Genomic DNA, 26739 nt, shown 5'->3' on the forward strand with positions numbered 1-26739 from the left:
TAAACACCTCATCTTTTGGTAAACATAGCATAACGTATAGTCAGCTAGTATGTAGCCAAATAAATCTTTCATTGAAGATATTTCAATATACTGAGGAGATCTCTCGAATCCATTGTGGCAGCCTTTCAACAGTGGCAAAAAACTCAACGAAAACACTTTTTCGGTAAAAATCCCACTGTTCTAATCTTTTCGTCAGAATTTACTCAGTAATACCCTAAATTCAAGCAAAGCAAATAACTAAAATCAAGAATTAAATGAATTAACTGAACTGAATTTTTAACTGTACTTGCTGATGCAATTGGTTTCAATTTTATCAAGGCTGTGCATTTTAAAAAGCCTTTTTGGACACGTAAAATAGAATTTCAACAAGCAATTTCAACATCCCCATCGCGTTGAGAGACTTATTAATTTCCTCCTTTTTCATATTACCTTTCCCCGTTCTCGAATATTATTATATTTGCCAAAACCGTTTTTTCGTATATTTACCTTTTTCGGAAAAATTCCCACTGTTCTAATCGCTTCGTCTGAATTTACTCAATAATACCTTAGCTTTAAGCAAATAAAAACCTTGTCTTTAAATCTTCTTATATAAAAATAACAATACACTTAGCAGTTAGACAAAGACTTTTATTTCTATCTTCAAAATTTAAATTTGAAAATAAACATTACGTCTTTTTGCTAACATAGCAAAACATAAGATCAAACAGTTCGTGATCACGAATTGTAGTAAGGAGCGACCCGGCTCAATAGAAACCAAAACTCTAAAAAATGGAATTTTGGTACCAATAGCTACATCAAAAGAATCGCATTTTAATGCTGATTTTAAATATATAAGTCTCATCAAGTTTAGTCTTACCCATCAAAAGTTAAGAGCCTGAGAAAGTTTGCGTTATTTTAGAAAATAGGGGGAAACACCCCCTAAAAGTCATAGAATCTTAAATCACACCATCACACCATCAATCACAACATCAGATCCAGAAAATCACATCAGATCTAATCACACCATCACAAAAGCAAACCATCAGATCCAGCGTATCAGAGAACCCTACTGTAGAAGTTTCAAACTCCTATCTACAAAAATGTGGAATTTTGTATTTTTTACCAGAAGGCAGATCACGGATGCGTGTTTATTTGTTTGTTTGTTTTTTTGTTTGTTTTTTTCCCAGGGGTGATCGTATCGACCCAGTTGTCCTAGAATGTTGCGAGAGGGCTCATTCTAACGGAAATGAAAGGTTCTAGTGCCCTTTTTAAGTGACCAAAAAAATTGGAGGGCACCTAGGCCCCCTCCCGCGCTAATTATTTTCCCAATGTCAACCGATCAAAATTCTGAGATAGCCATTTTATTCAGCGTAGTCGAAAAACCTTATAACTATGTCTTTGGGGACGACTTACTCCCCCACAGTCCCCGTGGGAGGGGCTACAAGTTACAAACTTTGACCAGTGCTTACATATAGTAATGGTTATTGGGAAGTGTACAGGCGTTTTCAGGAGGATTTTTTGGTTGGAGGCAGGGGTTGAGAAGAGGGGGATATGCTGGAGGAAACTTTCCATGGAGAAATTTGTCATGGGGGAAAAAATTTCCATGAAGGGAGCGCAGGATTTACTAGCATTACTTAAAAAAAAAACAATGAAAAAATAAATATGAAAAAGTTTTTTTTCAGCTGGAAGTAAGGAGCAGCATTAAAACTTAAAACGAACAGAAATTATTGCCATATGAGGGGCTCACCTCCTCCTAATACCTCGCTCTTTACGCTAAAGTATTTTAGTAATTTCAACTATTTATTCTACGGCTTTTGTGATTCAGGGGTCATTCTTATTGAATTGGGACAAAATTTAAGCTTTAATGTAAAGAGCGAGGTACTGACGAGGGGGGCGAACCCCCTCATATATGTAATAAAAACATGAGAATACAAAAGTTCTTTACGTAAGCTAATTTATAAGTTACGTATATCTTTTACTAATAAAAAGATTCGTAAAAAATTAAAAGTTCTAGTTGCCTTTTTAATCAACCGAAAATCGCAACTAGGCTTTCTCCCCCGCTCTTTTTTTCTATAAATAAAAAAAACTAATTTTTTTAGCTGAAAGTAAGGAGCGACATTAAAACTTAAAACGAACAGAAATTACTCCGTATATGAAATGAGTTGTCCCCTCCACAATCCCTCGCTCTTTACGCTGAAGCTTTTAATTGTTTTAAAAAGTAGAATTGTGGCAAAGAGTCAAACTTTAGCGTAAAGAGCGAGGGATTGTAGAGGGGACAACTCATTTCATATACGGAGTAATTTCTGTTTGTTTTAAGTTTTAATGTCGCTCCTTACTTTCAGCTAAAAAAATTAGTTTTTTTTATTTAATTTCTGAACGTTTTTGAATTAATGCATGTTTGGTTTTGGCTCTCCGTACATAAATTATTAAAATGAAATTTGTATATTAATTCTTTTTTTGGCTAAATGGCTTTCTCTTAGTTTTGATCAGACGATTTTGAGAAATAAGGGGTGGAGAAAGAGGCCTAGTTGCCCTCCAATTTTTCGGTTACTTAAAAAGGCAACTAGAACTTTTAATTTTTAATGAACGTTTTTATTAGTAAAAAATATACGTAACTTAAGAATTAACTTACGTAACAAACTTTCATAACCTTATATTTTTATTATGTATACGAGGGGGTTTGTACCCTCGTTAATACCTCGCTCTTTACACTAAATCGTAAGTTTTGTCCCAATTCTTTAAAAATGACCCCTGAATCAGAAAGGCCGTAGAATAAATAGTTGAAATTACTAAAAATACTTTAGCATAAAGAGCAAGGTATTTATCTCCTCCTAAATACCTCGCTCTTTATGCTAAAGTATTTTTAGAACCCCTCATATGCGTAATAGTCGCTGTTCGTTTTAAGTTTCAATGCTACTTCTTCCTTTCATTTCATTAAATAAAATAACAAGTTTTTTTAACTGAAAGTAAGGAGCGACATTAAAGCTTAAAACGAAAAGAAATTACTTCGTATATGAAAGAGGCTGCTTCCTCATCAACGCCCCGCTCTTTACGCTAAAGTTTGACTCTGTCTCTCAATTCTTCTTTTTAAAACAGTAAAAACTTTAGCGTAAAGAGCGGGGCGTTGATGAGGAAGCAGCCTCTTTCATATACGAAGTAATTTCTGTTCGTTTTAAGTTTTAATGTCGCTCCTTACTTTCAGTTAAAAAAACTTGTTTTTTTTTATTTAATTTCTGAACGTTTTTGAATCAATGCATGTTTTGATTTTGGCTCTCCGCAGAGGAATAATTAAAACGAAATTTGCCTTTTATTTTTTTGCTAAATGGCTTTCTCATAATTTTGATCGAATGATTTTGAGAAAAAAGAGCGGGGGAGGAAGCCTAGTTGCCCTCCGATTTTTTGGTTAATTAAAAAGGCAACTAGAACTTTTAATTTTTTACGAATATTTTTATTAGTAAAAGATTTACATAACTTATAAATTAGCTTACGTAAAGAACTTTTGTATTCTCATATTTTTATTACATATATGAGGGGGTTCCTCCCTTGTCAGATCCTCGCTCTTTACACTAAAGCTTAAATTTTGTCCCAATTCATTAAGAATGACCCCAGAATTACAAAAGCCGTAGAATAAATAGTTGAAATTACTAAAAATACTTTAACGTAAAGAGCGAGGTATTAGGAGGAGGTGAGCCCCTCAAATGGGTAATAATTTCTGTTTGTTTTAAGTTTTAATGCTGTTCCTTACTTCCAGCTGAAAGAACTTTTTCAAATTTATTTTTTCATGGTGTTTTTAAATAATGCTAGTAAATCCTGCGCTCCCTTCATGGAGATTTTCTTCCCCCATGACAAATTATCGATGGAAAGTTCCCCCAGCATATCCCCCTCTTCTCAACCCCTCCCCCAACCAACAAAATCCTCCTGAAAACGCCTGTACACTTCCCAATAACCATTACTATATGTAAGCATTGGTCAAAGTTTGTAACTTGTTGCCCCTTCCATGGGAACTGTGGGGGAGTAAGTCGTCCCCAAAGACATAGTTATAAGGCTTTTCGACTACGCTGAATAAAATGGCTATCTCAGAATTTTGATCCGTTGACTTTGGTATAATAATTAGCGTGGGAGGTGGCCTAGGTGCCCTCCAGTTTTTTTGGTCACTTAAAAAGGGCACTAGAACTTTTCATTTCTGTTAGAATGAGCCCTCTTGCGACATTCTAGGACCACTGGGTCGATACGATCACCCCTGGGAAAAAAAAAAACAAATAAACACGCATCCGTGATCTGCCTTCTGGCAAAAAATACAAAATTCCACGTTTTTGTAGATAGGAGCTTGAAACTTCTACAGTAGGGTTCTCTGATACGCTGAATCTGATGGTGTGATTTTCTTTAAGATTCTATGACTTCTAGGGGGCATTTCCCCCTATTTTCTAAAATAACGCAAATTTTCTCAGGCTCATAACTTTTGATGGGTAAGACTAAACTTGATGAAACTTATATATTTAAAATCAGCATTAAAATGCGATTCTTTTGATGTAGGTATTGGTATCAAAATTCCATTTTTAGAGTTTTGGTTACTATTGAGCCGGGTCGCTCCTTACTACAGTTCGCTACCACGAACTGTTTGAAAAAACGTTTTCATGTTTATTTTTCATTGTTTTCTTATAGTAATGCTAGAGAATCCTGCGCCCTTGTCATTGAGTTTTTCTTCCCCCATGACAGATTCCTCCAAGGAAAGATCCTCCAACATAGCCCCCCCTCAGCCCCACCCCCAAACAAAATAAAATCCCCCTGAAAACGTATGTACACTTCCCAATAACCATTACTATATGTAAACACTGGTCAAAGTCTGTAACTTGCAGCCCCTCCCCCAGGGATTGTGGGGGAGTAAGTCATCCCCAAAGACATAGTTATTATGGTTTTCGACTATGCTGAACAAAATGGGTATCTCAAAATTCTGATCCGTTGACTTTGGGGAAAAAATGAGCGTGGGAGGGGGCCAAGATGCTCTCCAATTTTTTTGGTCACTTAAAAAGGGCACTAGAACTTTTCATTTCCGTTAGAATGAGCCCTCTTGCGACATTCTAGGACCACTTGGTCGATACGATGACCCCTGGAAAAAAAAAAAAATAAACACGCACCCGTGATTTGTCTTCTGGCAAAAAATACAAAATTCCACATTTTTGTAGGTAGGAGCTTGAAACTTCTACAGTAGGGTTCTCTGATACGCTGAATCTGATGGTGTCATTTTCGTTAAGATCCTACCACTTTTAGGGGGTGTTTCCCCCCATTTTCCTAAATAAGGCAAATTTTCTCAGGCTCGTAACTTTTGATGGGTAAGACTAAACTTGATGAAACTTATATATTTAAAATCAGCATTAAAATGCGACTCTTAGAGTTTTGGTTACTATTGAGCCGGTTCGCTCCTTACTACAGTTCGTTACCACCAACTGTTTGAAAAATCATTCGATCAAAATTATGAGAAAGCCATTTAGCCAAAAAAATAAATATGCAAAATTCGTTTTAATTATTCCTCTGCGGAGAGCCAAAATCAAAACATGCATTGATTCAAAAACATTCAGATAATTAAATATAAAAAAAACAAGTTTTTTTTTAACTGAAAGTAAGGAGCGACATTAAAACTTAAAACGAACCGAAATTACTTCTTATATGAAAGGGGCTGCTTCCTCATCAACGCCCCACTCTTTACGCTAAAGTTTTTTACTGTTTTAAAAAGAATAGTTGTGAGAAAAAGTCAAACCTAGACAATTCTAACTCGGTAAAAATTTCCCCCGAACAATTCCCCTTAACATCTTCACATGTAAAACTGATTCGGCGCAGAAAAAATAAATCAATTTAGAATTATTCCGTATGGGAATTCTGGCAAAGTCCCAAAGTGCAAAATTTCTCCTGGAGATTCCACCCCCCCCCCAGAAACTTCTCTTCCCAGGGAAAATTCTCCTCGTGGAAGATCCCACCAGCAGAAAATCCCCCAACAAAAAAAATGTATGTATGCTTCCCAATATCAAATCAAACAGTTCGTGGTAACAAACTGTAGTAAGGAGCGAATAGTAACCGAAACTCTAAAAACGGATACCAATTTTGATACCAATAGTTACACCAAAACAATCGCAATTTAATGCTGATTTTAAATATACAACTTTTATCAAGTTTAGTCTTACCCATCAAAAGTTACGAGCCTGAGAAAATTTGCCTTATTTTAGAAAATAGGGGAAAACACCCCTAAAAAGTCATATAATCTGAACTAAAATCAAACCATCAGATTCAGCGTATCAGAGAACCCTATTATAGAAATTTCAAGCTCATATCTACAAAAATGTGGAATTTTGTATTTTTGGCCACAAGACAGATCACGGATGTGTGTTTACTTGTTGTTTTTTTTTTGTTTTTTCCAGAGGTGATCGTATCGACCCAGTGGTCCAAGAATGTCGCGAGAGGGCCCATTCTAACGGAAATTAAAAGTTCTAGTGCCCTTATAAGTGACCCAAAAAATTGGAGGACAGCTACGCCCCCTCCCACGCTCACTTTTTATTTTATTCATCAAAGTCAAAAACCTAAAAGCTATGTCTTTGGGGACGACTTACTTCCCCACAGTCCCCGTGAGAGGGGCTGCAAGTTACAAACTTTGACCAGTGTTTACAAATAGTAATGGTTATTGGAAAGTGTACAGACACTTTCAGGGGGATTTTCTTGGTTGGGGGATGGGTTGCGGGTAGGGGGTTATGCGGGGGGAACTTTCCATGGAGGAATTTGTCATGAGAGAAGAGAATTTCCATGAAGGGGACGCAGGATTTTTTAGCATTTTTTTAAAGAGCAATGAAAAAATAAATATGAAATAAGTTTCTTCAACTGAAAGTAAGGAGCAGCATTAAAACCTGAAACGAACAGAAATTATCACGCAAATGATGGGGTTCACCTCCTCCTAATACTTCGCTCTTTACGCTAAAGTGATTTTATTGATTTCAACTATTTATTCTACAACCTTTGTGATTGAGGGGTCATTCTTAACGAATTGGGACAAAATTCAAGCTTTAGTGTAAAGAGCGAGGTATTGACGAGTGAGCAAACCTCCTCATATATGTAATAAAAACATACGAATTTAGAAGTTCGTTACGGAATATAATTCGTAAGTTACGTGTATTTTTACTACTAAAAATGTTCTTAAAATTAAAAGTTCTAGCTGCATTTTTAAGTAACCAAAAAATTGGAGGGTAACTAGGCCCACTCCCCCGCTCCTTTTTTCTCAAAATCTTACGATCAAAACTCTGAGAAAGCCATTTAGCAAAAAAAATATATGCAAATTTCCTTTTAATTATTCAAAATAAAAAGTTCTAGTTGCCTTTTTAAGTAACTAAAAATAAGAGCCATATTAAAACTTAAAACGAACAGAAATTATTCTGTATGTGAAAGGGGCTATCCCACCCTCGGCATCCTGCTCTGATCGGATCGGAGAGCCCCTTTCATATACGGAATAATTTTGTTCGTTTTAAGTTTTAATGTCACTCCGTAGTTTCAGTTGGAAAAACTTGTTTTTTTTTGTTTTTTTTATTTAATCAATAACAAACGTTAGCCTTTTAATAACATCGATAAAAGAGGCAAAAGTTCCGTACTTTGATGATACTCTGGAATTACTGGCCCTATGTCGGAGATTAAGAAGGTACTAACAACACTTATCGTAATGAGAATGGGCAGTTCTTTTATCTCCTTACAATAGGATCGACCATAAGGGAGATAACAGCAGAATATGGAGGATAACAAGAACTCTGGCGCACAAGTAAAAATGGCTAAGCAACAAATTACTGTCAACAAGGAGTATGTAACAACGTCCTGTCTCTAACGAAAATAACAAAATCTTATCTTACGGGGAACAAAAAATTAACAACGAGTTTATTCATGGGAAAAGAAATTTAATCCAAAGGGACAAAAGATCAAAAGACAAAACTAATCAAAATTGAACGATGAAACATTTAAAGAGCATCGTGTAGTAAGATGTTTGATATAAGTTAGGAAAAAGGTCAGTTTTTTACCTCCATCTTTCAATAATATCTAAAAAGAGACTCTTCTAGGATTATTCTATTTCTGTTAGAAGGCATATATGGGAAATTTAAAGAATAAATTATTATTAAGAAGGAGCAACAAACATATAAAGTTTACAACTAATATCTGCCTACGACTAATAAACAATAGTAATAAATAATAATAATTAATATTATTATTTATTAATTTAATAATGATAAAATAATAATTAAATAATTAAGTATAACAATAATTAAATAATAATATAATAATTAATAATGTAATAATTAATAATATAATAATTAATAATGTAATAATTAATAATATAATAATTAATATAATAATTAATATAATATTAGTTTACAACTAATAAATAATAACTAACAACTTACGACTAAAAACTTACAAAATAAGTGCCACACGACAAGGGTCGCCACAATATTAAGCACATCAAAAGGAGACAAAATAGTTTCCCCAAGACAAACTTTTTTTTATATATTACAAAACACAGTTCTAAAAGATTTTACCAGCACAGCAGAAAACCAAGAAAACGCCTCTCAGCAGTTTTAACCACTTAGAAATGAAACAAAAACGTTTCTTTTTCAAAGCAAAGATCAGAATGGGTTCTATACGTATTCTTCACAGCTTTTGTTTACTATAACAATGGATCTTTCTTCACACATCTTTATTTTTTTTCATTTTTTTAATAAGCATTAAAATAATGAAAAAAAGGAAAATGGTTTTGTTTCAATATCAATTTTACAGGTTTAAAGCTGAGATTTTCAATTACTTAAGTAAAAAAAAAACTTTCTCTCTCTCTCAGAACCAAACCTTTGAATTTTCCGCCTTTCTTCTTATCGTCTTTCGTGCCCCTTGACATCTTCCTCCAAGTTTATGGAATACCATTTCTGCTTGGCACGGACATAACCTGACTGAAGCTCCATTACCTTCCAGAGTGTTTCAGTTACTGGGCTATTAGAATAATGGGCATACATGAATTGGGCTCATATTGCCGAGACTTGCGCTTGCATGAGCTGGGATGAAGGGTGAAATTACCGTGCTCTTATCAGATGAAGGGACAGTCGAACATGGCCCGCCGTCTGAGGGGGGATTCACATACTAAACGACCCACCAACAGGAAAGAAGAATTTAACGAGTTCTCAGTATTTTCGTGATAAAATGCTTCTAGCACCATCAAAGAAAAAAAAATTTCTTGCTCTCTCGAAGTTACATTTGACAGTTACCGATAAATGAGCTCTAGTGACTGGGACGGCCCCAGGCGTCATCATGTAATGGCTTCGCTAGCTTCTTATTAGCGAAAACAACTTCATATATACAGCAAATCTGAACATCCCCAAGGCATAATTCTAAAGTAGTGTTAGTAAGCATTACCAAGCATCTTGGGAATAACTGGGGCAAGGGGGGCGGGGTACTGTTACAAGGCAACATGAAGTCATTTTTCCTGGGTCCCAACCCATAGGACAGCAGATGGAATACAACTATCGATAAAAATTGAGGGTGAAAATCGGGTAAAGGGCTAGAGGATATATGTGCAGGGAGGATAGGTACTAACTGGTAATGAGAGAAATTACCCTCAGGGGTCGCAGTTGGGAAAAGCTTGGCTTAGACAAGCTAACCAATTTTGTCCACAAAAGGCCACAATTAATTCTTGGCTGTAAGCTCTAGCCAAAATCTCTGGTTTCCAAAAAGGAGCTTTCCCCATGATCCTTCAAGATTAAGTGTCCCCCGTAACCTCCACCCCCGGGCTAGAGGATACACCTGTGGGAGGATCAGACACTAATGGGAGAGAGCAGCCCCAGTGATTATTGTTGGGAAAGACTACGCTTTGGCAAGATAACCAATTTTGGTCATGATCGGCCACAATCAGTTATTGGCTGAGGGTCTGACTAACATCTTTTGTTTCTGGTTTCTAAGACGGACGCCTCCCCTCCACTCTCCAAGGTTAAGTGCGCTGGTAACCTCCAACCCCTTCCCACGCTCATCGAATCCAACAACCTAATTATTGCCACCTTACTCTTCCAACACTCATTGTTGAAATTCCCATTCAACCTACAGAATATTCCGTAGAATTTTCTGTTAAAATATTCTGTAAAGTATTTTTTTATTCTGTTAAAATATTTCTTTCTGTTAAGAGGGTAGCGACACCATAATCCCCCTTGAGCCTGCAACTGCAGACTGATAAAAATGGAACCCTAAAAAAAATACCAAGCACAGACTGAATTTAAAAATCCAAAAAAAATCCCTGCAAACCTCTTTTCTCTTTCAAATTTGCCTAATTTCATAGGAGGAACAAACAAATCATCTCGAAATGAGAAGTGAATTTCCACATTAGAAGTTTTGTACATGATTTTGATTTCTCTAACTTTTCGAGGGATATCATCTACCGTAAACTTATTTACAACCTGAACTGGCAAACTTGGTGCCTTATTTATAAAATCTCAGCGTTTTTTTTTTTTTTGTTGTTTTTTTGTAAGTGTGTTGAACTTAATTTTGTGCTTCTTTATTGCCGCCTCATTTTTGCAGCGTGAGACTTAGAGCATACCTTTCTCAGAATTTAGGCAACAGGAAAATCCACGAATTACAGAATTCTTTTCATTCGGAGCCAGAATACCAAAAGCTTCGTTTCTCAGGATGGATGGCTTGACCTTTCCCGTTTCACCATCTCATTTATGGGGTTACCATACCCACCCCATTGTCACAGAAGTCATATATGTTTTATCTCTTAGACCGGTTGGCTCGGCATTTCCCATGTCCCAGTTCTCCTAAGAGCTACCATGCCCATCCCGTTTCTTGTGGGATTCATGTGCCAAATCTCCGGGTAACTTGGCCTTTCCCACCTCCTCCTCTCGCCTGCCGGTTACCGCGCCCGCTCTTAGTGTCATAGAACTTGTAGCTGTTTCATGTTGATGACTCAACACTCCAAATGAATATCGTGTGAAAATACACAGATGATTAAAAGATTTGCATTCTTAATTGGCAAGCTAAGAATATCAGTTCTAAAAGTTGAGGGTTTATGTCTCCAGCACTTCTAGATACGGAGGGAACAGTCAAATACTCTTCAATCAGGATTAGCATACTAGGTTTTTTCTTTCTACGATTTGAGGGTTGGTACGTTTCATTTCCTAGATTCAGAAGAATCTTTTTCAGAAGAATCACAGACTCTAATAATCTACGGGCTGCTATTTCTCATTATTCCAAATCTGGTAATAAGGAAGTTCATTAAAGCAAGATAAATTATTTTCTAACCGAACTTGAGTTCTATGGGAATTGTATGTACAAATTAAGGGTCTATTACCTTTAAATATATTTTGAGATGGTGCTTGAGAAACAGTACTAACTTTTTCTGGGACAATACCTGTGACGACAGAATCCTCCAAAACATATTTCCATCAAGCTTTACTAGCCCTATCAAGAGGTTTATCAAGAGGTCCAAGCCTGATGGTCTGTCTTCTTTATAACCTTATCATTTTTCGTTTGGTCTAGCAGTTTCCAGAGAAACTCTTAGCTGCTATATTTCCGAGAACTACGACCTGAGCAAGAGCTATCACTCTTACAACTAAACAGTCACTGAACATCTTGAAATTAAAAATTTTCCTGCTCAGTACGCATTTTCTCACCTAACCAGTAAAATCAAACTTAAAAAATACGATAATAAATTTTATCTTGGACTGTAATCCAATCTCTTAAACAATTTAAAGTGGCACGAACACAATAAATGTTACACAACAAAAATGGCGGTATTTAATATAATATTGTTATTATATTAAATATGTTAATATGTATATATTAATATGTATTATCAATATATGTAATATAATACTATAATAGTATGTATTAATTATAATAATATGTATAATAATTACATAATAATATGTAATATGATACTATTAATAGGTATTATATTTATATATTAATTTGTTATATATGGACCAATAGTTAATAAAGACATGATATTCAATCTTCCATTCTTTCAGCTAAAACAAAAATGGAGGACAATCAAATATATCACCTCACGCAAAACACATTTCTGAAAAGCCAGAATGCTAAGGAAACAAAAGAAAGGATACAAGCAAACTTGTCAACACTCAACGAAAATATATACTGGATTAGCTGGATTGTGAATTGCACAGGGCAAGTTACTCTGCTTACCCTGATATGGCAAGCAGAATAGAGTGTTTTTTTATTATTTATTGTTTAGTTAAGCAGAATCTTCACTAAATAATGAAAGTTTACTCTCTTTTATGCTTTCTTACAGCCCTAAAATATTCACTTATACACGTGAAAACTCTACTCCTTTATCCCTACTCAAAAATGAAGAAATTCGCTAATTTACACGAAATCATTGCCTCCTTGGTTGTAAATTTAACAATTTCTTAACTTTCCCCCACCCGGGGAAAAACGACATATTGCTAAATTATGGCTTCCTAATCTTTTACCAAATAAATGCCTATACAGGCAATGACCCATGAATTTTCCCTAACCACTATATTCAAAATTTAAAGTGTTATTTTTTTCGAAGAAAAGGCGCTTAGTTTAGGGTTAGGCAGCTAGTTTCTAACTTTTTTAAGTCGTGACATTTTTTTGTTGCTGCTATAGATTATTTTTGTGGGCTAAATCTAGCCCAAATATTCAGACATTCCGGGTATGCATTGCTTCCATCAGTGCCAAGTAAACCACAATAGTCACGAGGGTAGCCTACACTACTGTTCGGCTCGAAAAAGTAATAGGACACAGTTATAGACCAAAATCTATAGTCTAGAATCGTCTCGAAGTTCTTGGAGCCCAATGAACTTTCTATAACTGTCACTGCCCTTAAATATAGTTCAAGACTATTTCTGGATACCATGCTAGGGAAGTGATGTTGAAGCAGGGGTGTGCGTACGTAGGCATAATACAGCAAAAACTATAGCCGAGCACGAAGCCCCATTAAAACCTATATATGTTAGCTATGTCTTGTCCTCTCAACCGAGGAATACAACTACCAAAACTTGAGGGTTAACACCCCCAGAACACACCAAATGCAATCTTACTACATCTACGACCTTAGCCACAGAATAAGGCTAAATGAATTCTTGGTAATACAAAGACCAAACTTACTCTATTAAATTCACGTTCGCGGGAAAAATTCTTACTCTACTGGTCAAACAAATTATGAAAATTACAACAATACTTCAAAATTCAAACAATAAAAATAAAAATTTGACAATAAAAAATAAAAAAAATTAAAAAAAATAAAAACAAAAATTCAAACAATAAAAAATAAAAATAACAATAAAAATTTGTACAATAAAATTCAGTTAATACTTCAAAATTAAGAGAATGCAATCAAAGAAAACAAAAATATGACCTATTACAGAAAACAGCGAAAGTTAGAGCAACACAGATAGGAGGAACAATTATTTGCATGGACTTTTAACTGGATCAAATATAAAAAAAAAATTTAACTGAAAGTAAGGAGCGACATTAATACTTTTAACAAACAGAAATTATTCCTTATATGAAAGGGCCTGTCCCCTCCTCAATAACTCACTCTTTACGCTAAAGTTTTTTTACTGTTTTAAAAAATAAAGGTGTGGAAAAGAGAGTCAAACTTTAGCGTAGAGCGAGACGTTGAGGAGGGGACAGCCCCTTTAAAATACGGTATAATTTTTGTTACTCCTTACTTTCAGTAGTTTTTTTTTTATTTACTTTCTGATCGTTTTTTAAGTAATGCCAGGAAATCTGACTCCAACTAAAAGGAGAAATGTCCTCTAGATAATTCATACCTGGTGAAAATTTACCCCGGACAATAACTCTTAACCACTCCGCGAGTAAAATTGAGACGGAAAAGGGAAAGCAAGACCTATAAAAACAATCTTGTATAAGAATTCTGGCAAAGATATAATTTTCCCTGACAGATTCACTCCCTGGAAACTTCCCTCCCCATAGAAATATCCCCGTGGAAAAACCCCTAGCAGAAAATTTGTCCTTCCCCCACCCAAAAATGTGTGCATGCATCCCGATAACAAATACTATGCATAAACAATGGGCAAATTTTATAACTTAACGACCTTTCCCCAGGGGTTGTTGCTGGCGGGAGGGGGGCCTCATGTTATACCCAAAGTAATAGTTATTGGGTCTTTCAACTATAAGGAACAAAATAGCTATCTCAAATTTTGATCAAACGATTTCAGGAAAAAAAGTGGCTGGGAGGTGGCCTAGTTGCCCTCCAATTTTTTGGCGGTTTAAATAGGGCACTGAATCTTTTAATTGCCGGTCGAATGAGCCCTTTTCTGATATTCTAGGACCACTAGTTGATACGATCACCTCTGGAGAAAAAAAAATAAAAAATAAACACGCATCCGAGATCTTTCTTCTGGCAAAAAAATAGGAAATTCCTCATTTTTGCAGATAGGAGCTTGAAACCTATATAGCAGGGTTTTCTGATACGCTGAATCTGATGGTGTGGTTTTCATTAAGATCACTTGAATTTTAAGGGATGTTTTCTCCTTTTTTCGAAAATCACGAAAATGTTCACATGTTTATAGCCTTTGATGGGTGAGACTAAACTTAATGAAATTTATATATTTGAAATCAGCATAAAAAGCTTATTTCCTTAATATATCTATTTTTATTAAAATCCTTTTTTAAACCGTTTTTAGATTTTCGGTTACTATTGAGCCGGGTCGCCCCTTACTTACAGTTCGTTACCACGAACTGTTTGAACCACAATTTTCTCTGATTTTTCTTTCGGTTGTTATTACGTATATTAGGGAGTTGTCCCCTCCTCAGTACCTCGCTCTCTACGCTAAAATGTTTGTGAATTTGTAAAAAAATTTATTACTCTAATTAAACGGTCCTTGTGTGTCACGAGTCATTCTTAACTGATTGTACCAAAAAGTCAAACAATAGCGTAAAGAGCAACCCCCATCATATATATAGTAATTTTCTTTTTTTTTTCTTTTCTTTTTTTTTTCTTTTTTTTATTTAATAAAAACCAAAGCCAAAAACATACAATACCTTTGGTTTATTATCACATAAAAATCATAGTTAAGAAGCTGCTTAAGATAACGTTAAATGCTAAAATTGGTCGAAAATTAACACAAACAAATTATTGTTATTTCTGTATGCTTCCCAATAACCAATACTATATGTAAACAATGGGCAAATTTCATAACTTGCAGCCATTATTTAACAAAATTCTAACTTTAGGGTAAAGAGCGAGGTACTGACGAAGAAAAGAAACTCTCTCATATACGTAAGAGGGTGTTCACTTCCTCGTCAATACCTCGCTCTTTATGCTAAAATTTGAATTGACTTCCAATTCTTTAAGAATGCCCCCTGAATCCCAAAAGCCGTCTAATTACAATAAATAGCTCTCTTGAAGTTACTAAAAGCACTTTTGCGTAAAGAGCGAGATATTGACAAGGGGACAAACCCCCTCACATACGTAATAATTTCTATTCATTTTAAGCTTTAATGTTACTCCTTAATTTCAGTTGAAAAGACTTATGTTTTTAAATTTAATTTCAGATTGTTTTTTTAAAAATGCTGGGAAAACCAGCATCCTCTCCATAGAAATCCTCTTCCCCCATGAAAAATTCGTCCATGAGATTTTTCGACTATATTGAACAAAATGACAATCTCAAAATTTTGATCCTTTGGGAAAAATGGCGTGATGACTTTGGGAAAAATGGCGTGGGAGGGGGCGTAGTTGCCCTCCAATTTTTGGTCACTTAAAAGTGCACTAAAAATTTTAATTTCCGTTCGAATGAGCCCTCTCGCAACATTCTAGGACCACTGGGTTAATACGATCACCCCTGGAAAAAAACAACAACAACAAAAAACAAATAAACACATCTGTGATCTTTCTTCTGGGGAAAAATACAAAATTCCACATTGAAGAAAATCGGAACTTGAAATCTCTACAATAGGGTTCTCTGATACACTGAACCTGATGATATGATTTTCATTAAGATTCTATTACTTTTTGGCGGCGTTTCTCCCTTTTTACGAAAATAAAACCAATATTCTCCGGCTTGTAACTTTTGATGGGTAGGACTAAACTTGATGAAACTCGTATATTTTAAATCAGCAGAACGATACGATTCTTTTTATATATCTTTTTGCATCAAAATTCAGTTTTTTTAGAGTTTCGGTTACAATTGAGCCGGGTCGCTCCTTACTTACAGTTCATTACCACAAACTATTTGATATCTAACTAAGCCAAAATACGAGGAAAAGATGACTGATCCTTACAAAATTTGAAGCTTACTGAATTTTGAGAAATTTAGCTAACAGTGACTCATCCATTCAAATAACTATCATATAATTGTTTAAGAAAAAAAAGGAATATTATGAAAAGAGAGTTTAAACGGTTTACAACATGGAAAAAATAAATTGCAAAAAGGGACAGGGGGATTCATCTGAATTAAGCAATTCGGTATCTCTCTCTTAAAGAGAAAGATCTTCTTTTACTTCATATTGACCAAAATGGATGCGGTCGTCGTCATTTATCTTAGTGGGGGATGTCGGGGGTGGTAAAATTCCTAATTATTCTCTTTAAACGAATGTACCCTTTCCTCTTTGCAAATCTCCTTTTCCTGTTAGTCTTTCCGTAATTTCGTTTTGGTCTTTTCGTAATTTCCCGTTTCTTCTCTTAAATAATTCCGTAATAGTTAATTGCATAGATAAATCAATGCTAACTCTAGTCGTGAAAATTCAGTAACCTTCAAATTTCGTGAGGGTGAGTCACCCTTGCCTCTGAATTTGGCTAAATCAGATAACCAGTGAAAAGTCCTGACAAATTATTGTTCCTCTGGTCAGTATTACTTTGAATTTCGTTGTTTTCTCCAGATGAATTGTGTTTTCTTTTCCTTTTATCGCTCCCCCTTGGCTTCAAAAAACTATTTTACCAATTGAGTTAGTTTTGCTTGCGTAAACTTAATAGAAGTAAGTTAGGCTTCTATACTACCGAGCCTTCATTTAGCCTTATTCCTTGGCAAGGGTGATAGATACAGTAAGATTGCATTCAATGCGTTTTGGGAGTGTTGGTTCAGGTTTTGGTAGGCTTATTTCTCATAGAGCTACCAAATTAAGATCTTAACAAGGTTTCATTTCCTGGTATAACTTCTACTCGGTTATGTCCGCATACGTACAACCCTACTCCAACCCGACTTTCCAGGCATGGCAGTGGGAAGTTTTTATCATAATCATGCTGAGACATGGTATTAATCATTGCACTTTATCCTGGTTACCAGATCTTCTAGAAGGTTTTATGCTATAGGTATTAGCCTATAACTCGAATAGTAGTGTAGGCTAACCTGGCACCGGTATTTTATATTCGACAGGGTTCATATCACGTGTGTAATGATTATGTCGTGTTTTATATTTTCTGTCCCAATATATAGTTCACTCATCAGTTTTGTTTATTTTCTTCTGTTTTCTTTTTATTTATTCATTGTATAATTTAGCAGAGAAATCTCATCAGCATTGCTTTTGGTGTGCTGATCATTATTTCTCGTTTATTTTTGTTTGGAATGTATTTAAATTACAACTTAATACATTTTTCATATTCTTCTTCTTCATATAGTACCTTTCGTATATAACCCCAGTTCAAATTATACCTCTTAAAACTTTAGCATTGTCAACGTCTGGAACAGCCATGTAGATTTTCGCCCCTCTGAAAGCCAAGTTTCTCATTACTTCCAATCCAATTCCTAAAACAGAACAGCAATTTATTAGAATTAGAAAAGAATTAGAAACGCTTCTCAAAATTGCCTCAGGCTTTAGAAAAAATGAATAAAGGATCACTGGAAATTGGAATTCAAACAATAGAGGAAAGAATGCTGTAAAAACGCTTAGACAAAAAGACATCTTTATTAAGCTAAGCTTTAAAAGGAGATTACAGAAAAGAATATAATTAGCAGTCGTACAGAAAAGACAAAGATAGTATTAACCCTTTTCTTCCCACCCCAACGGTTATAAAGATTTTGAAAACAATAGTTTCCATAAATTCCGGGTTTTCAGATACATATTATCAAGAAATACGTTTCTACTACTTTTCCAAAAGTTTCAGCAAACTCCACCCAAAACTTGTCACAAAATTATACAAAAATCAGAATAAATTCCTATAACGATATTCACCACCGTTTTAATTATTTTTTTGCTTGAACCCTGTACTAGTAAAGAGCTTGAGAAAATTGTCTTTGAAACGAAATTCTGCTGGAGTTGATGGATTATCTCTTAGTGGCTTCAAAGTTGTTGCTGGATCTATACTTCCTTGTCTACTTTTTATTATTAATCTGTCACTAAGAACAGGAAAATTTCCAGAGCAACTAAAGACAGCAAAGCTAATACCCCTTCATAAAGGTGGTTGCAAAAAAGAAATTCAAAACTGGAGGCTGATATCTATTCTTCACTTATTCTCAAAGCTATTTGAGAAACTAGTAGAGAGTCGACTTTATACTTTCCTACGAAATAATGAATTATTAAAAGAAACACAGTTTAGCATCCGTAAAGGGCGTTCTACAACGCATGCTTTGCAACACCTTGTTGATTTCGTGAATAATGTGTTTGAGAGAGGTGATATACCAATGTCTATTTTAATTGAGGTCCGTAAGCGTCCGATACTGTAGATTTTAAAGTGTTGATTGAAATGGTGGAATCACTAGGAATTCGTGGAAATTGTTTAGAATGGTTTAACAGCTACCTAACAGGGAGATCGCTTAGAGTTGTAATTATTAATGTTATATCTTAGGCGTTTTTGATTAGGTGCGGAGTACCTCAAGGGTCAGTGCTCGGACCATTATTATATTTAGTGTATGTTGATTCCACACATTTTTACCTGAAGGAAGCCTGCACTATATCGTTTGCTGATGACACTGCTTTGAATTTATTTGGAAAGTCTACAGACGAGTTGGTAAGTAAAAAAAATCGTGAACTGGAAAGATTCAAAGTTTTCATGAATGTAAGCTTTCTATGTGTTAATGTGAGTAAGACATTTTTGAAGACTTACAGTAGAGTGGGTTCTCCTGTTGATTTAAATGGCCTGGTTAAACTGTATGGAAAGCCAGTTCAGCAGGTTGGTAAACTGTGTTACCTAGGATTCATAGTGGATTGTCATCTGTCGTGGAGAAATCATAATGAAGCTATTTCCGCTAAGATTGCCCGTGGTGTAGGAATACTTCGACGTTTTAAACATTTCTTATCACAGAAGATTTTTCTTACGCTTCATTATTCATTATTTGCCCCGTATATAGCTTATGATTGCTTTATCTAGAGTAGCAATTATTTTACTAATAATAAGCGAGTGTAAGTTCTTCAGAATAAAGCGACTAGGATTATTGGTAAATATGTTAAAGAAGTGCATGAAACTATTGCTTGTTATAAATCCCTGAATCTGTTAAATGTTGGACAAATCAGAGATTTTCAAGCTTCTATATTTGTGTATCAGTGTATAAATGATCTAGTCCCTGCAGTTTTTAAGAAATTTTATTGTTTGAATAACCAAATCCATGATTATGAAACGAGAAATGGCGATGATATAGCAATTGAGTCAGCAGGTATAGTTAGATCAGCATTTACTGTATGATATAAGGGTCCGCTTATTTGGATTAAGTTGCCAGTGAGTACTAGGACGGCTGAACATCTGCTTTCATTCAAGAAAAAATTAAAAGATCATTTGTTACAAATTGATGAAAGTTTGTTGTTTTTTTATGGGGGGAAGGGCAGGGACGGGGTCTGTGGAGTGTGATAAAGGGCAATTTTTGGGGGGAGGGAGAATGAAAGATTTTTTTGCTGTGGTGGGGTGTTGAATAATGTGTTGAATGTTTAAATGAGAGAGATTTATTTGAAGTTTGAGTTGATTATGGTTATGCTGCGATTTGTAATGGAATATAAATTATTACTTGTTACTTCCGTGCGTCTACAAAACTGTAAAGTCTTTCTTAGCGCGGCAGCATTTTGTAGAAGATGTGTTTTGGTTTTGTATGTAAAGAAAAATAAAATTCATAATTCCTAATATTTCAAATAAGACAGCTGAAAATCACAAAAATTTTCCCCTAAAGTTAGAATATTTTAGCTTTACGTTCAGAAACTTTTGTTAACGGAGGACACATAACTCAACTAGATTAAACAAAACATATAAAGAAAAGAAAACAACAAAAAGACAAAAGATAAAAACTTATATCTTAGTGGTGTCCAATATGAAAAAACTTACCACATTTTCATTTTGGACGTTATTAAGATAAGAGTTTTCTATCGTTTCTGTTGTTGTTTTTTCTTTTCTTTATGTTTTTTTAGTTTAGTTTGTTTTGTTTTGTTTTTTTTTACTTTTACCCGTTGATAAAGGCTTTCAGACGTGAGGCCGAAGCATTCGTAATTTTATTATTATTAGTGAGAAAAAGCTTTTTTGTTATTTTCATTTTTTTTCATTTTTTTGATTCATTGGTTTAGGAGCATTATTGCCTACGTCGTGACTCTGCCGTAACTTCGACTGTCTTATTTGAATTATTATACCTGTTTTTCTATATTTTCATTTCGTTTTATTTGCAAACTTATGATCTAACGAAGAGGTTAACGAAGCAAAAATTTTTGAAAACGGTGTCAGCAGACTATTTTTCTGCAAATTTAAAACTCATAGGCAGGCTAACGATGTAAAAATTTCGGAGGGGGTATCAGAGAAATTATTTCTTTAAGAAAAGGTCTCAAATCGAAGAAAAAGGGTTTGTTTTTCACCTTATAAATTTTGGATTTTCCCATTGAGATATTTTGGATAAATTTTACAGGGAGCAACCCCCCCCCCCACTCCAGGTTCACACATAAGAATGTAAGGTCAGATGAAAATTTTTGAGCTTCGAGGCAATACGCTTAGTAGCCAAAATTTTCACTCTGGTGTCAAGTTTAATAAAAAGACTAAATATTTGCTATGAATGTCTAAATGAAACCCACAGAACAAAAATAAAAGGTATAATCACATCAAACATAACTAGATGCTGCTATCGGTGAATAGATGATTAATCTATTCAATATTTAATCTATTCAAAACTACCAAAGATTAAAATAAATCGCCAATTCAAATTTAATAGGAATAAAAATTACTAAAAACAAGGTCAGCATTACCCCACCGTCTGAATCCAACAGTTCATGGTAACGAACTGTAGTAAGGAGCGATCCGGCTCAAAAGTAACCAAAACTCTAAAAAATGGAATTTTGATACCAATAGTTACATCAATAGAATTGCATTTTAATGCTGATTTAAATATATAAGTTTCATCAAGATCAGTTATACCCATCAAAAGTTACGAGCCTGAAAAAATTTGCCTAATTTTAGAAAATATTGGGAAACAAGAGCGAAACACCCCTTAAAAGTCATACAATCTTAACGAAAATTACACCATCAGATTCAGCATATCAGAAAACCTTGTTGTAGAAGTTTCAAGCTCATACCTACAAAAATGTGGAATTTCGCATTTTTGCCAGAAGACAGATCACGGATGCGTGTTTATTTGTTTTTTTTTTTGTTTGCTTTTTTGTTTTTGTTTTTTTTTCCCAGGGGTGATCGTATTGACTGAGTGGCCCTAGAATGTCGCGAGAGGGCTCATTCTAACGGAAATTAAACTTCTAGTGCCCTTTATAAGCGACCAAAAAATTGGAGGGCACATAAGCCCCCTCCCACGCTCCTTTTTTCCCAAAAGTCACCGGATCAAAATTCTGAGATAGCCATTTTATCCACCATAGTCGAAAACCTAATAACTATGTCTTTAGGGACGACTTACTCCCCCGCAGTCCCCGTGGGAGAGGCTGCAAGTTACAAACTTTGACCTGTGTTTACATATAGTAATGGTTACTGGGAAGTGTACAGACGTTTTCAGGGTGATTTTTTTGGTTTAGGGTGGAGAGTTGAGGGGGGGGGGGGTTACGTGGGAAGAAATTTTCGTGGAGGACCTTCTCATGGAGGAAGAAAATTTCAATGAAGGGGGTGCAGGATTTTCTAGCATTATCTGAAAAAAACAATGTAAATGTAGTATTTTTATATTACGTTGTATGGAAGTTTCATGTTATGTTTTTTTGTAGGTAGCCTGGGTCAATAAACCTATTCAATAGACGACATTACATGGTGTCAGAAGTGGGATCTGAATAACAATGGACGTCCTTCAGCCATCAATAAACTGGGAGGTCAACTCCCTTTCAGAGGAACGGGACCGCTTCGAAGAACACGCTAAGCTGATGTTTGCAGGGCCACTTTCAGGCAAAACAGAAAAAGTACAGTGTGCCTACCTACTCATCTGGGCTGGAGCAAAAGGTCGGGAAATATTCAACACCTTCAACGTCGCACCTGAGGAGCTGCATAAAATTGAACCTTACCTCGCTAAATTCAAAGCATATGCTTCACCTCAGAAGAACACAGTTTTTGCACGATACCTGTTCCAGAAGCGAGACCAAAACGACACAGAGACTGTGGAAAAATACATCACAGATCTAAAGACATTAGTGAAACCATGCTCCTACTCAGACCCAGATGAAATGGTTCGGGACCGAATTGTATGTGGAATCCAAAACCAAAACGTGCGTGAAAAGCTCTTGGCTGAAGGTGATGAACTCACACTGGATAAAGCAACCTTTATGTGCAGAAGCCACGAAGCGACCCAGGCTCAACTCAAGACATTCAACGGAACGAGGCCAGCCTCCATCAAATAAGAGATCGACGCTATATTCCGCTACCAAAACCGGAACAGTGGTAGAAACAAAAAAACAGAAGCAAGCAGCTCCAAGAGTAAAGCATGCTACTTCTGTGGCGGAACATACTCCCCCTCACATATCTGTCCTGCAAAGGGGAAAACCTGCTCCATATGCAAAAAGACCAACCACTTTGCCAGGGTCTGTCGAAGTAAGACAGTCAGTGCAGTTGATGAAGACACCGCAGATACAAACCCCGGCGACGAAACTGTTTTCCTTTACTCCATCGAGCAAAGTATGAACAAAGACGAAGCAGTTATTCCACTGACTATCAACAACCAGTTCCCTGTACAATTTAAGATCAACACAGGAGCCCAGGTGAATATCATCCCAAAGAAGTACTTTGACCTCATCACGTCAAAGCCCACCATGAAACCCACCAATAAGCACCTCACAAGCTATTGTGGAGCACGGATCCCAGTAACAGGAGTCTGTGAACTATCCTGTAGGTACAAAGACAACGTGAGCAACACGCAGCAGTTCTACGTAGTCGAGACCTCATCCTCCCCAATCATTGGCTACCGTTCTAGCCTCAACCTGGACCTGATCAAGCTAGTCCTAAACATAGGCGTAGCAACCTCCCAAGTACCGCACCAGAAGGAAAAGTACAAAGAAGTATTCAGAGGAATTGGAAAGCTGGACGGAGAATGCAACATACACCTAAAGGATAACGCTACGCCAACCGTCTACCCAGCCCGACGAGTCCCCGCCGCTATGCAGGATAAGCTCAAGACAGAGCTCAGTCGCCTAGAAAGCCTAGGTATCATAGAAAAAGTAGTGACCCCGACCGAATGGGTTAACTCAATGGTAATGGTAGAAAAGAAGGACGGCTCCATAAGACTGTGCATAGATCCAGTTGATCTAAATAAGTCCATCAAGCGACCGCACTACTCGATTCCCGCTCTGGATGATGTCACCTCGAAGCTACACGGAGCCAAAGTATTCACCAACCTTGATACCCGATCCGGTTACTGGTCCATTCTGCTGTCTGACGACTCTTCTTATCTCATGACATTCAGCACGATCTATGGGAGATACCGTCTCAAGCGAATGCCCTTCGGAATCATCTCAGCCCAAGATGAATTTCAGCGGCGAATGGAAGACGCTTTCGAAGGCCTAGAAGGATTCGAAATCATCCTTGACGACATGATCGTGTATGGCGACACCCAAGAAGAACACGACGAACGCCTAGCAGCAATATTGGAACGCGCCCTTGTCAAGGGCATCCGATTCAACGAAGAGAAGTGCGAGTTCTCAGTATCCAGAGTAAAGTACTTCGGACACGTCATAAGCTCCGAAGGAATGCAGCCAGACCCCGATAAGATCCGTGCCATAAACAACATGCCAAGCCCATCATGCCGAGAAGAACTCCAAACACTTCTTGGGATGATCAATTACTTAGCCAAGTACATACCAAGTCTCTCAACAAAGAACAAAAACTCCGTGACCTGACTAAAGCAGACCCGTTCATCTGGGAAGAGGAACACACACAGATCCTAGAAGACTTGAAGAGCTCCATAGTATCCAACACCCCGTTCTTCAACCACAAGAGTAACAACGTGGAACTCATAGTTGACACCTCTAGCCACGAACTTGATGCACACCTGGTCTCGGAGGGGAAAGTCACAGCGTACGCATCGAGATCGCTCAGCAAAACAGAGCAGAAATATTCCCAGCTAGAAAAAGAGCTGTACGCCATCGTATTTGGCTGCAAACATTTCCACCATTATCTCTATGGCCGGCATGTCGAAGTTACTACTGACCACCGCCCACTCGAAACGGTGGTGGCAAACCCTATCCACAAGGCCCCACCCCGAGTACAGAGATTAATGCTCCAGCTCCAGCCTTATGACCTTAGCCTGTAGTTCCGACCGGGCTCAGAAATTCCTGTAGCCGATGCTCTATCCCGCCTACACCTGGGCGATGCGGATCCAACACTGGAAGAAAGTCTAGATGTCTACGTACACCAAGTTGTACGAAACCTACCTGCCAGTGACCAGAAGCTCGAAGAGATCCGGGTGGAAACAACAAAGGATTCAGAACTGAGTACCCTGATCAAAACGGTCCAAGCGGGGTGGCCGAGTGCAAGAAAAGACTGCCCAACCAACATCCTAGCATACTGGAACTTGCAGCATGAACTCTCCTTCAAAAAAGGCATCCTACTCAAAGGAGAAAGGCTGATCATCCCGAAGAATATGCAGGCAGCTACACTGCAGCAGTTACACGCAGCCCATCTCAGAATCGAGAAAACGAAACAACGAGCCAGAATGCTGGTATATTGGCCAGGACTCAACGCAGACGTCGAGCGGTACCTAACGAAGTGCCAAACATGCGCCAACAACATGCCAAGCAATTCAAAGGAACCGATGATAAACCACAACATCGAGACGCTGCCGTGGCAAAAGGTTGCGACCGATCTCTTCGAATGGAAAAGCGCCAGTTTCTTGGTAACCGTCGACTACCACAGCCGTTTTTTCGAAATCGACAAGCTTCCGACGACCTCATCCAGTGCAGTCATCAAGAAACTCAAGGCCCATTTCGCCCGACACGGCATACCGTCTCAGCTAATGTCAGACAACGGACCTCAGTTCACATCGAGAGAATTCACCGATTTTGCCAAGACGTGGGGAATCTCACTAACCACGTCCAGCCCAGGATACCCAAAATCCAACGGACTGATCGAGAAGGCGGTACAAATCTCAAAAAACATCATGACGAAAGCGACAGAAAACGGAGAAGACCCCTTCCTGGGTATACTAGAGTATAGGAATACACCAGTCGACGGGTTCGCGTCACCAGCCCAGCTCCTAATGTCGCGTCAGCTAAGATCCATCCTGCCGTGCACCTCACAACACCTCAAGAAGAAAGTCATTCCGACCACACAGTTCACCCGACGAAGAACTGAAATGCAGAAACGCCAAAAGCTGTATCATGACAAATCAGCTAGATCACTGAAACAACTCACCCCTGGAGACGCGGTTTACGTACAGAAGACACCCGACAGACCATGGAGTCAGGCTGTTGTGCTATCCCATGCAGGACAGCCACGATCCTACCGGGTGCGTACCAACGAAGGTTCCGTGCTAAGGAGAAACCGCAAACATCTCACAGCCCGTCCATATCAAAGCCAGCAAGGTTTGAGCCGAGTCAGTGAGACAAGCAATGAAGCAGCACCACCAACAACAGAAACGGCTATTGATTCACCACCCTCAGCTTCACAGCTAGACCTGTTCATGTCCCCATTGCCACTGCGGGACGGTCAGCAGGCCAGCCCGAGCCCCAACCAGACGGCCACCGTATCTCAGCCCCAGGGTACCAGCGAAACACCATTGCAGCTACGCACGCGCTATGGTCGAACAGTAAGAAGACCCCTGAAGCTAAACCTGTAAAAGGAGTGAAGTAAAAAGAAGTATGAAAAGCTGCGGCCTTAACGCGGCCAAAGACTCAGTGAAGTGGACCGAGCCAAGACTTTAGTGGACCACCCTTGAAGTTAAAGTGTTTTGGAAGTTTAGTATGTTGTTTTTATTATGAGAAGGAAGATGTAGTATTTTTATATTACATAAAAGTATGAAAAGCTGCGGCCTTAACGCGGCCAAAGACTCAGTGAAGTGGACCAAGCCAAGACTTTAGTGGACCACTCTTGAAGTTAAAGTGTTTTGGAAGTTTAGTATGTTGCTTTTTATTATGAGAAGGAAGATGTAGTATTTTTATATTACATTGTATGGAAGTTTCATGTTATGTTTTTTTGTAGGTAGCCTGGGTCAATAAACCTATTCAATAGACGACATTACAGTAAAGATAAATAGGAAAAAAAAATTCTACTGAAAGAAAGGAGCAGCATTAAAACTTAAAACGAACGAAAATTATTACGCATATGAGGAGTTTGCCTCCTCGTTATACCTCAATCTTTACGCTAAAATGTTTTTAGTAATGTCAACTATTTATTCTACGGCCTTTGGGATTCAGAGGTCATTCTTAAGGAATTGGGAC

The 26739-nt window shown here is 37.1% G+C and overlaps 1 protein-coding gene across 2 annotated transcripts in view; it reads right to left on the bottom strand.

The window, feature by feature from the left end:
• Positions 1-26739, bottom strand: part of LOC136026962 (retinol dehydrogenase 11-like) — a 120451-nt gene that overhangs the window by 79774 nt on the left and 13938 nt on the right. For both annotated transcript variants that reach the window (XM_065703827.1, XM_065703826.1), the window contains exon 3: positions 17637-17729. In XM_065703827.1, the coding sequence (XP_065559899.1) occupies positions 17637-17729 (93 nt within the window). The remainder of the gene's footprint in view (positions 1-17636; positions 17730-26739) is intronic.

Source organism: Artemia franciscana, chromosome 5 (assembly GCF_032884065.1).
Source record: "Artemia franciscana chromosome 5, ASM3288406v1, whole genome shotgun sequence".
Taxonomy (NCBI): domain Eukaryota; kingdom Metazoa; phylum Arthropoda; class Branchiopoda; order Anostraca; family Artemiidae; genus Artemia; species Artemia franciscana.